The sequence below is a fragment of the Strongylocentrotus purpuratus genome, unplaced genomic scaffold, assembly GCF_000002235.5.
Source record: "Strongylocentrotus purpuratus isolate Spur 01 unplaced genomic scaffold, Spur_5.0 spur5_scaffold_18, whole genome shotgun sequence".
NCBI lineage: Eukaryota > Metazoa > Echinodermata > Echinoidea > Camarodonta > Strongylocentrotidae > Strongylocentrotus > Strongylocentrotus purpuratus.
In genome coordinates this window covers 23,376,662-23,387,562 of record NW_022145603.1, presented here as the reverse complement: position 1 = coordinate 23,387,562, position 10,901 = coordinate 23,376,662, and the positions used below count along the sequence as shown (strand labels likewise).

Sequence of the window (10,901 nt, the reverse complement as noted above, 5' to 3'; positions counted from 1 at the left end):
GTCGATACCGATTATATCGGAAAACGATATCAATCAGCTGTCGTCCGGAAATTTGTAAACAATACTTTGTCAAGTTTGTGCTTAATAATATGGTATTATATCTACTTATAATCACCCATGATTAGAGTTTATAACAGCGGCAGCAATTATATTTGAAGGAAGTACAATTCTGTTTTTGGATTTTGAGTACTTTTTTGCGAAGTTGGTTGTGTGCAAGTCGGACTTTGATGTTCAAAATCAACTGCTCAGATTGAGTTGCAGGCTCTCCGGAACTGTCTTTGACTGAGCTCCACCGTACCGCCGACGAGACACGCGTGACTCAGCGCGGAGGACTGCCCCGAGGAAGATCTAGAGTCTAGACTTTACCGCGACAGCCAGAGTTCGGCCAGGGCTGACACCTTACTGAGCTGAGTCCGATCCGTGACCTAGAAAATCGGTAATGAAGTCAATGTTTTCTTTAATTCTTTACAAACCTCTAAATCTACGGCACCAGATTCTAGGTCTAACAGTTAGATCTAACGTTAGAAGAATCTATTACACTTTCACACCAGGAGTCAGGACCAGGTCCTGGCCCTTTGCAAAGCCAATGCCGCAATGACAGTCACAATGGCATTCCTGCCTGCTTAATTAATCCAGGACCAGTCCAGACTCCAGGTCTTAACTTTTTGTTGGAATTAGAAAGAAATAGAATGATCAAGTTGGATAGAGCACTTTTGACACAGATCTGCTTATCACCATTCACACTTTGATTAGCCAAATCTAGACCTAGGGGTCTAAGTTTAGCAAAATGATGTTGTTGGTTGTGAACGATGATCAGAGTCGACTGCTGAATGCTTATCATCGTTCATTACATGCAACATCACTCTGCTCGACTGCAGTCGAGCAGAGCTAGGGCTAGGCTAGGGCTGGCTACATACAAAAAGTGTCTCGAGTATGACTAGATCTAGGTCTACGACAGTAGGACTTGGTAGGACGTAGGTAAGGAGGAGGAGAATGATGGGGAGATCATGATTTTGGAGAAAATATCTACCGGTCGAGGCAGAGATAGTCTACACATAGAATCTAGGCCTACTACTACTTTAGGCCTACCGGTAGGCGGAGTTTAAAATACATTCAACGATATAGACTCTAGCCTCTAGCTAGGTCTTTCCCTTGCATTTTACTTAACGCAATCACAGTTAAATAAATGTATATAGCAACCTGTGCAAAAGCGCACCAGCGCCAATCTACTCGGCCGTTTATCCTGAAACCCTACCCTTGGGTCCAGTTAATTGTCCAGAAAGAGTTAACACTTTTTGAATTTTGCTTTGTTATAGTGTGCATGTAATAATATTCGTCATCTGTTCCGAACCAGAAGGGCATTAAATCTGTGTTAAAGTAGATCTAACAAAGGAACATTGCAATAATAACACAATTTATTTTTCATGCTTGTCTTTTCTCTTATTTAATCTACTCAAGAAAATGGAAGCTTCCAAGTCCAAGTCCTCTTGTACAAATGGGATCGCAGGCAGAAGAAGCAAGCGACTGCAGAGGAAAATGGAGGAGAAAGAGTTGGGTGATTTCATGGTCAATGCTCCCCTTGGCTATTTCTCTGTCCTCCCGCAAGAAATCATGTACATCATCTTTTCAAAGCTCCCAAGTAAGTTCTAAAGCACATTTAAAAACCAATTTGAGTAGACTTCTATATTCACATTGAAGCGAATGAGCTTATAGAAAACTTATCCCTTTTTTAAAGTTAGTGTTTTCACATCTAAGTAAGATAAGATACCTCTATTTTGTCTACCAAAGATTTCAACTGAAATTTATTTAAATTTTAGTTTTCAATGAAAGAAATGATAAGTGGCATGCAGTTCTTATACCATGTAGCAATTATAGTACATCAAAACATTTATTGGAGCTATATACATGTACCTCTTATGTTATTTAAACTGAATTATTATGTAATTGACCCCTACATGTATGTAATTTTATAGTTTTCCTTGTGGGGAGTGGTTGACTGATATGATTATAATATTGCAAAAAGATCCATCTGCCTTGCAGCTGATAGGAATAGCTCAGTTTTACACATCTATCTGATTTTCGTTACAAATGATGATTGATTTATTTGTCATTACAAATGATGATTGATTTATTTGTGGGCCAGCTTTAATTGCTATTTAAAGTGGTTTAATAAGTGGAGGAGAAAGTACACAATCTTTGATGGATATTTCCAATTCTATTATCATTATTCTGAAGTTGAATACAGGCAGATACATACAATGTACATGAATAGTGTTTTCATATCTAGGTTAGATTATACATGTCAATGTTGATTAACACAAGCTGTAAAATCTTATGCCACAAATTATACCATTATGATAATTATTACTTCCAATGATAACTTGCCTGCCCGCCTAGCTTCATGAAGGGTTCAACACTAAAATAGGTGCCTGGGACACAAAACATAAGTTCGAATTATGGACCCCCCCCCCCCCCCCCAAAAAAAAAAAAAAAAAAAAAAAAAAAAATGTTTGTATAGCGCTCATGCATAGAGAATCCCAGACCCCTTCCTGGTATTGTAAAGCTTTGCTTTATGATATGTTGAGTTTTTATTTGTTTTTCTTTTCTATAGCAATGGACCTCAGCTACCTTACTCTAGTCTCCAAGTCCTTACGAGACATTGTCATGGCGTATAACCTCACCAAGCAAGGCATTACCAAACTCCTCTCCATAGGCTGTGCCAAGAGTAAAAGCAAGAAGAAAAAGATTGACCTGTGCTACTGCTTCAAAGATCTGGGTAAGGTGTCATAATAATAATGCTAAAACGGTGCTTATAAAATGCTTTCCACTGAAGTCTCTATGCACTATAAAGAAACAAAATACAATGACAAACAATTAATTATTGAACAAAAAAGTACAAAACATATGAAATGTACATCAATGTGCACAGATTAAGTTAATCATCAGAAGCAATTTTGAATAAATGTGTCTTTAATTAATAAGACAAGATATTAATTGGTTGACAGTCTGACAGTTTTTTTTACCTGTAAAGTAGTTTTATGCAAAATCATGGCTTCCTTGAGCCTTGTAACTATTTTATGCAGCAAAAAAACAAACTGTAACCTCACATCCTGTATCTTGTATAACAGACAGATAAACCCCTTTTGTTACAGATCCTCTTAATTTGCCATTGTTTACTGCAACATACATTTACAGTATATGTAATCAAGCCTTCACTGTTTTTTTTTATTTCTGTCAACAGTCAGGACAAATATTGACTTTCCAGTATTGCTCCAGAAAGCTATTAGTTGAAAATATTTTGGAAATCATTTTATAAAATAAGGAATTCTGTATGATATTTATTGAACAATGCATCAATGCTTCCAGCCCATTCCCTTCTTGGATCTTGGATCTTGGATTCATTTCCTCCTAACTATTCCAAAGAAGAGTTTTGATTTTATTGCAACTTTATTGCAAGAACTGATTTGTAAATATATTGGGTACTGGTTAGGGTTTTGAAGGGCATGTAGAAAAGATAACAAAGTGAGACATGAGAGCATTGACTTTGTAATAGATTTGAACTCTCTCTCTATTCCTTGTAGGTTTATTGGTGAAACGGTCTACTTGCCTGTACCCCACAAAGGAGAGACTACGACTGATGGAAACTTTGTTTAAAGAGGTAATTACCTACCTATCTACGATTTATATCCAATTCATGCCCTTAATTAACCTAATTTCTTTCAGTCCCATAGACTTAAAATAGGAACCACCTGGGTAGTTCCTGTATTAAGTCTATGGGACTGAGAGAAATTCATTTAACTAGTAGACACAAATAAAATGGTTCTACATGTAGCTACCATCCAAATTTATATACTACTGGCCGATCAAGTTGAATTCATTAACATTTGTGCCTTTTTCCCCTGCTGGGGCAAAAATTGCAGATTAAAAAAAAAACAGGTTCAAATTATTCTAATGCATTATTTCAGTTGTTCTTATGGTATACACTGTAGGCCTCTTATTTATATTTTTTAAACAAGTTTATCAAGTGAAGTGATGCATTCTTTGATATGTTAGAAGCTCTCTTTAACTGAAATTACATAAGTTGTTAGTGGTACAAATACAGAGATATATATCACAATATATCTCTATTCAAATATTTATCTATCAAATTTGCTCAAAAAACATCTGTAATGAAACCATATGTGTACATGTATAATAGTATCCATGTGAACATATTTGTATTTGTGCTTCATATCATCATCAAGCTGACCAGCAGCGTCAAGATCGAATCAACGAGGGTCAACTACTGCTTTGGTCAGTTCCTCAGCATCTTTGTGAAAGGATGGGAGGAAAAAGAGTGCCATCGAGCATACTTTGCTATCATTGATCATCAGAACCTTGGCCTCCAGATTGGTGAGTATAAAACATGGGACTTTTACATGTCATTTTAGTTTGAGGAAGGAGGGGGGAACTGGATGGTCATAATGCTTCCTCCCCCCTTCCTCGGCATCTTTGTGAAAGGATGGAAAGAAAAAAAAGTGCCATCGAGCATACTTTGCTATCATCGATCATCAGAACCTTGGCCTCAAAACCTGTGAATAAAACATGGGATGTCCAAAGAACTTCATACATTTATGTCCCTTCAAAATGAGGGAGAATAGAAAACTGGATTGTGGTGCAGTTGTGAACCCTTTCCACTCTGTTTAGCAAATGCCTTAGGATCACTTAAATATGAATTTCTGACATGTTATCATGAAATCTACACAAACTCACTGGACATCATGTTTCACAACATCTTCAATATTATAGCTCATTGATATGCTACATGATTACATGTATGTTTCAATTAGACATGAACCCCTTCATGTTAGAAGAGGATAACACAAACCGATTGTTGTATGAACCTTATTTTAACAATACGTGGACTTTTCTGAAGTTACATTGTACTACCACATGTAGGCCCACGTATATTATGAGTATGTATCACTTATGATTGTGAGTAACCTCACACAAAAATAAAAGTAACTCTTTGAGATTACACTTTCAGTTGCGCTGCTCCAAATCTCTGGAATAGCCTACCACTAGACACAAGAAGAGCCTCATCTGTTGCTGTCTTCAAAGTTTTGCTGAAGATACACTTATTTTCAGGAGCTGCACTATTTATTTATTTATATATTCATTTATTTAAGTCATGGTATAGAAACAAAATATAATCAACAGCCAATGGCTGAATCCTTCACAAGCAAGTTTTAAAAATACATAAAATACAACACTAAAAATAGTAAGAATTGTAGAATGTTAAATTGACCTAATTCTTATGTCTTATACAGCGAGCATTCTGGCAGGCAAGGCCGGGGCCAAGATTGGGCTAGAGATGGAGGTGAGGTCTTTCCTGCGTGGTGTGGTCCTGGACCAGTGCGATTCCATGGAGGATCTAGCTATGTGGCTTCACTTCATCCTGAAACCCTACCCTATGGTCCATCAAGCCAGGCTGCTCCTACTGCTCTATGGACCACTCAGCAGAACTAGAGGTAAAGAGGGAAGAGAGAGAGAGAGAGAGAGAGAGGGGGGGGGGGGGGGAGGAGAGGGAATATTATAGGGGTGGGGTAAAAAAGGGTAATTTTATCATTACTCTATGGTCCACTAGGCAAGGCTGTTTATGCTACCCAGTGTAAACCTCTATTATTTATTTATTTTATATAGAGAGTAAGTTTGAGAGAGAGAGGGAGACTTTAAGAGAAAGAGAGAAATTTGAGAGAGATCTAAAGAGAAGAAACAAAGGAGGACAATTACGTCAAATGGAGAGAAAGAGGGAGAGAAAAAATCCATCTGAAATTGATCTTACACCCTGTATTGTGTATGTTTTTGTTTTTATCATTACTAGACCAGATAGATTGGACGTTCATGACCAACGATGATCCGATCTCGGCTCCTCTCAGCTCTGCCCCATTCAGAGACCTAGCTGTGGCCATCAAAGCCCTGTACAAACACAAGGACTGGAGCACAGACAGTGTCATCAGTGTTCTTGAAGAACTCACAGGTAAAGTGTTAAGTGTTCGTTTGGTGTTTGGTGTAATGTAAATCTCTGCACAAACACAATAACACAGGTAGAGTGTTTAGTGTTAGTTTGGTGTTTGTTGCAACGTAAATTCTATCAGGACTGGAACACCAACAGTGTCATCAGTATTCTGAAAGAATTTGCAGGTATAAGGGGAGTGATTCATTTTGATGCAAATGGAATTAGCTACACTCCAAACATCTGTTTTCTGCTGACACAAAATTATTGTTATTTATTGTTGAATCACCCTTCCTTTAGCATGTACATGGGCTCATTTCCTTCTTATCTCTCTCCGTATTAAAACATGGGCGGGACAATTGTAGTTGTAATTTTAATATTTGATACTAAGTTTATATCTAACTTAGATAACAATGAAAAATTGCCAATTCTCGCATGAAGAGGTACATGAACCTAGTAATGTGGAAATATACCAGTAAACATCGTCTCACACAGGTTATGTCTCATTTGACTGACCTCTCTTTCTTGTTCTCTCTCTTTCTCTCTCTCTTTTTCCCTCTTTCTGTTTCTTTCTTTATGTCTATTTTTCTGTTTTCTCTCTCTCTCTCTTCTATGTGCCTGTGTGCATGCCCCTCTCTCTTCTTCTCCCACTCCCCTCTTTCCCTCTCCCCTCTCTTTCTCTCTTCTTCCCCCTTTCTCTCCTGTGTCCTAACCCTTTCTCTCTCTCTCTCTCTCTCCCTCTCTCTCTCTCTCTCTCTCCCCTCCCTCCCTCTCTCTCCCTCACTCCTTCCCTCCCCCCTATTTCATTTCATGCAACACAATCTCCTATATCTGTATATCTGTAGGATGCCCAACTGAATGGCAGACTGAAAACATGGCCCGCTTGCTGGTGATGTGTGGGGAAGGGGTGTGTGTTCCAGTGCTGGCCAGCAAGGCGATTAATGGCAAGACATCTCAACTAAGCTCGGTCATCGTTGCACTGGCCCTGGTGAGTAGGGGTAACTGAATCCCAGAGATAATAGATAGAGAGGGAGAGAGAGGGAGAGAGGGAGAAAAAGAGAGAAACAGAGAGAAACAGAGAGAGAGAGAGAGAGACATAGAGAGACAGACAGACAGACAGAGACAGAGACAAGGAGAAACAGAGAGAAAGAGGGAGGAAGAAAGATAAAGAGAGAGAGGGAGAAAGAAAGATAATTACCAACGCTCCTTCTCTCTCCTTTCCTGTTCTTCTCTGCAAGTCACACTCTTTTTTATTTATATTTTTTATTGTTGTATCTAAGTTGAGGGCTGCGGGCACGTCAAGCTACTCTGCTTATTTCTGTAACCCTCCTGCATCTAATGTATGTTAATTATGCATTCAATATATTTGTTTAATCTCGTTTAATATCTGTATAAAATTATATACACTTAAAATATTGTATCAAACCATATTATGTTCATGAAAATGTATGATGAAAAAAAGGAAAAAAAGATGCAGAAACCAATAAATCAAATCAAATCAAATCAAATCAAAGAGAGAAGGGGGAGGCAGAAACACTCAAACCAGAACTATTCGTGACATGAAGCTGTCATTAATTGTAAAGAGCAATTTTTTGTTACAAGATCAAAACCAAACTTGGATGAAACTTTCCCAAATCGGAACCACTCATGAAATCTGTAAATATTTCATGCAAGCACAAAAGGTTTTAGAGAGACAGAGAGAGAGATACAAAACAGAGATTAACAAGGAATGTTGTTTGAATTTATTTCTTCTTTTGCAAGGTCACATATCTGAGCAGTTTGAACATGTCTTGGCTGATACACATTCTCCAGGAGATTTGTCAGATTGTGCCCAACGAGCATGATGTCGAAGCCATGATCGATTCCGTTGTCGAGTACTTCCGGCACATCATCGTGACCCTGCCTGAGAACAGACAGCCAGGTGAGAATAATGATCGCCTCTTTTTTAGGTTGAAACATAAGTGTCTTTAATTCCTTGTGTAGGTTTGAAGTTATGAGTGGTCTTGCATGGGTCCATGGTCAATGGTTGATGGCTAAGTAGTAGAGAGCAGTAGCCCTGTAACTGGGAGGTCCTTGGTCCACACAAGAAATCAATGTAGAAACCAAGTTGATACAGTAGTGCCCTTTGGTAAGGCATTAATCGCCATTACCAATATGTTTGGAGAGGACACAGAATAATATTATAATAGATCATTGCTTGATGTCAATAACATTTACATTACTTTTTGTCTTTGATAAAGGTCATATGATGATCTTTGAAGATATCGTGGAAGCCTACTCCAGTTTCACCAAAGAACTTATGGTTGCCTCAGTTATGCCCTCCTACAAACTTGGCTTACAGCACCGATATCCTGAAGAATAAACCAAAATGCTCTTCACATCATTAGCAATGGAGCCCCCTCTCTCAATCCCAGAGATTTTGCATTGTGCCTTAGAATGTGATTTCAGACTGCCATAGAGCATGCGAGTATATCTTCATTCAAACAGGTCTTATCGCCAACAGGGTTGAACACAACTAGTTACAAAAATATGAGTAGCATTATTAATTATTTATTACATCATTACTAATATACTCTTCATTGGATTTCATATATATTAAAGCATCTTTGAAGATGTAGTGGTGTCCTACTCTAGTTACACCAACAATTTATTGTTGCTTCAAGTCAGCTTGTAAACAGCATCAAAATCATGAAGATCTAAACCAAAATGCTCTTCATATATCACCAACGAGGGAGCTGCGTTCTCTCTCTGTCTCTGAGAATTTTGAAATTTCCTTTGAAACGCTTAATTTTTTATGCAAGCTTCAACGAAATGGAGGTATACTTGTAGTTCACCAGGAACTCATGGTTGATTTATAGTCCTGCAACTGCTAGCTGTATTAAATTGTTGCCAATTTAGCTTATTATCAGTATTAACACATATAGCCTGCAATCAAGAACCATGCAGTGGCTCATGTAAATAGAAGTTTGTTTTTATTGAGTTAACTTAGAGCCCAAATCTAACTTAAATTAGCTTTGGAAAGAAATGAAACAGAAAGATATATGCAGTTACTGGAAAATCGGTCAAATTTTCCCAAAGTCAAATCAAATTTTGTGTACCAAACTATGCGAAACATGTTTTATTTACACTTCTCGAGTTGAATTTTTCATAAGTCAAACTATTTATATGGTCCCAACACATTGGACTTATGCAGAGTTAACTGTATTTATATGTAGATTTGTATGTGTGAGAAAAGAGATACTGGTAAATTGTTTCGGTTCTATAACCATCAACAACAAAAAAACAAAAAAAAAAAAAAAAAAAAATCAAATTTTGCATAGGTCAAACTATGTATATAGTCCCAACACATTGGACTTATGCAGAGTTAACTGAATATATATATGTATATTTGTATAAGTGAGAAAAGAGGTAAATTGTTTTGGTTCTAGCCATCTTCAAAAAACTTGAATGTTGCATAAGTCATATTTGTTGTGGTTCAAACAATTCAACTTATGCAGAGTTAACGTACTGTATGAATACATTTTATATGTGTGAGAAAAGAGGTATAATGTTTAGGTTCTAGCCATCAATGAAAAAAAAGGTCTATACAGCGAGAAATGTCTGTGAAACACCATTTCAAAGAAAAACTATTTTTCATTTTATATATATATATATATATATATATATCTATGTATTTATTAGCTAATTTTCTCACAGCATATTTACATACCGTATACATGTTTCAAACGTAAATTTCTAGATATCCCTGCAATTAATCTGTACCATATATCTACAGTGAAAAATGTTATCCATGTAAAAGTGTACCGGTACACATTTATTTATTGTGATGAAAATTATTCACACTTGTATATATACATGTATGTTAACCTATACATTTTTATATATTTTGTGTATCAAAGGAAAGATTTATCCCTGTACAAATATAAAAATGTATTTATTGCAAAGAAGACTATTACATTACTTGCAGATAGTGTATATGTTGATATTTAAATTTTTATTATACTTGTATTTCCTATAACTATCGTATAGATTATACAAATATTGAGCATCCCCGATAATTTTATTTGGTGTACATTTCAGAGAAAAATGTATGTAATTGTGTCAACCTTTTCTCTGTTGTTAATGTATTTCTAAGCCATTTGATTTTAATAATTTGATTCTGTATGTCTTTCTATAACATTGCAATTAAAAATGATTCTATACTTACAAATTTCTACAAAGAGTCTATCTGTCCCTGTATGTTGGAAAGAAAATATGATATGTACTCTATTGTGATTTTATTTGATAAAAGTCTCCTGTAAGAGCATGGATGTCTAGGAACAACTTTAATAGTTCCGACTTTTTACAGTAATAAAGTTTTACAAGCAGAAAAATGAAAAAACTCCACATTAACATAATTATCGTTTGCATGTATTATTGTTGAATTACTCTTCCATTGTTATTGTATGTGCATATTGCATATGGGCCTGCATATTAATTCACAAAGGACTTAAACAAGCTTAAAATAAGCATACATTATAAAGGGCCAAGATAGTAACTGAAACTAACGTTACGTTGGCCAAGGTTCAACTCTTTGGGAAGTTTATGGCATAAATATTCACAACTGAGTGAAACGCGCCTTAAACTATTAAAAACAAAAACATCATAGGATATCCTGTATTATACCATTGGACATGAGCTCATATGTATACTTTATATCCCGCATACTAAGAGTCTTGCAATCTGATTGGTCTAAACGAGGTCACATGATAAAAGATAGATAAGTACTATCTACCTGAGATAGGTCTTTTGTAAGGGAACTTTTTGCTGCTGCCCCACTTGCCATTGAATATGTGTATAGCAAAGTAGGTTACGCAATATATCAATTCCAATTTCAATGTCAAATGAGCGCCCATCGACTTCATTA

General features: G+C 36.5%; 1 protein-coding gene across 1 annotated transcript; it reads left to right on the top strand.

Annotated features, from left to right (window-relative positions):
- Positions 1–356: 356 nt before the first annotated feature.
- Positions 357–9,233, top strand: LOC105441257 (F-box only protein 47-like). The gene is made up of 10 exons (XM_030988861.1): positions 357–436; positions 1,459–1,639; positions 2,612–2,776; positions 3,582–3,658; positions 4,245–4,392; positions 5,310–5,510; positions 5,864–6,019; positions 6,841–6,983; positions 7,757–7,916; positions 8,236–9,233. Exons 2-10 carry the CDS (start codon positions 1,462–1,464, stop codon positions 8,355–8,357), a joined length of 1,350 nt encoding a protein of 449 aa, XP_030844721.1. The 5' UTR covers positions 357–436; positions 1,459–1,461; the 3' UTR covers positions 8,358–9,233.
- Positions 9,234–10,901: the final 1,668 nt, after the last annotated feature.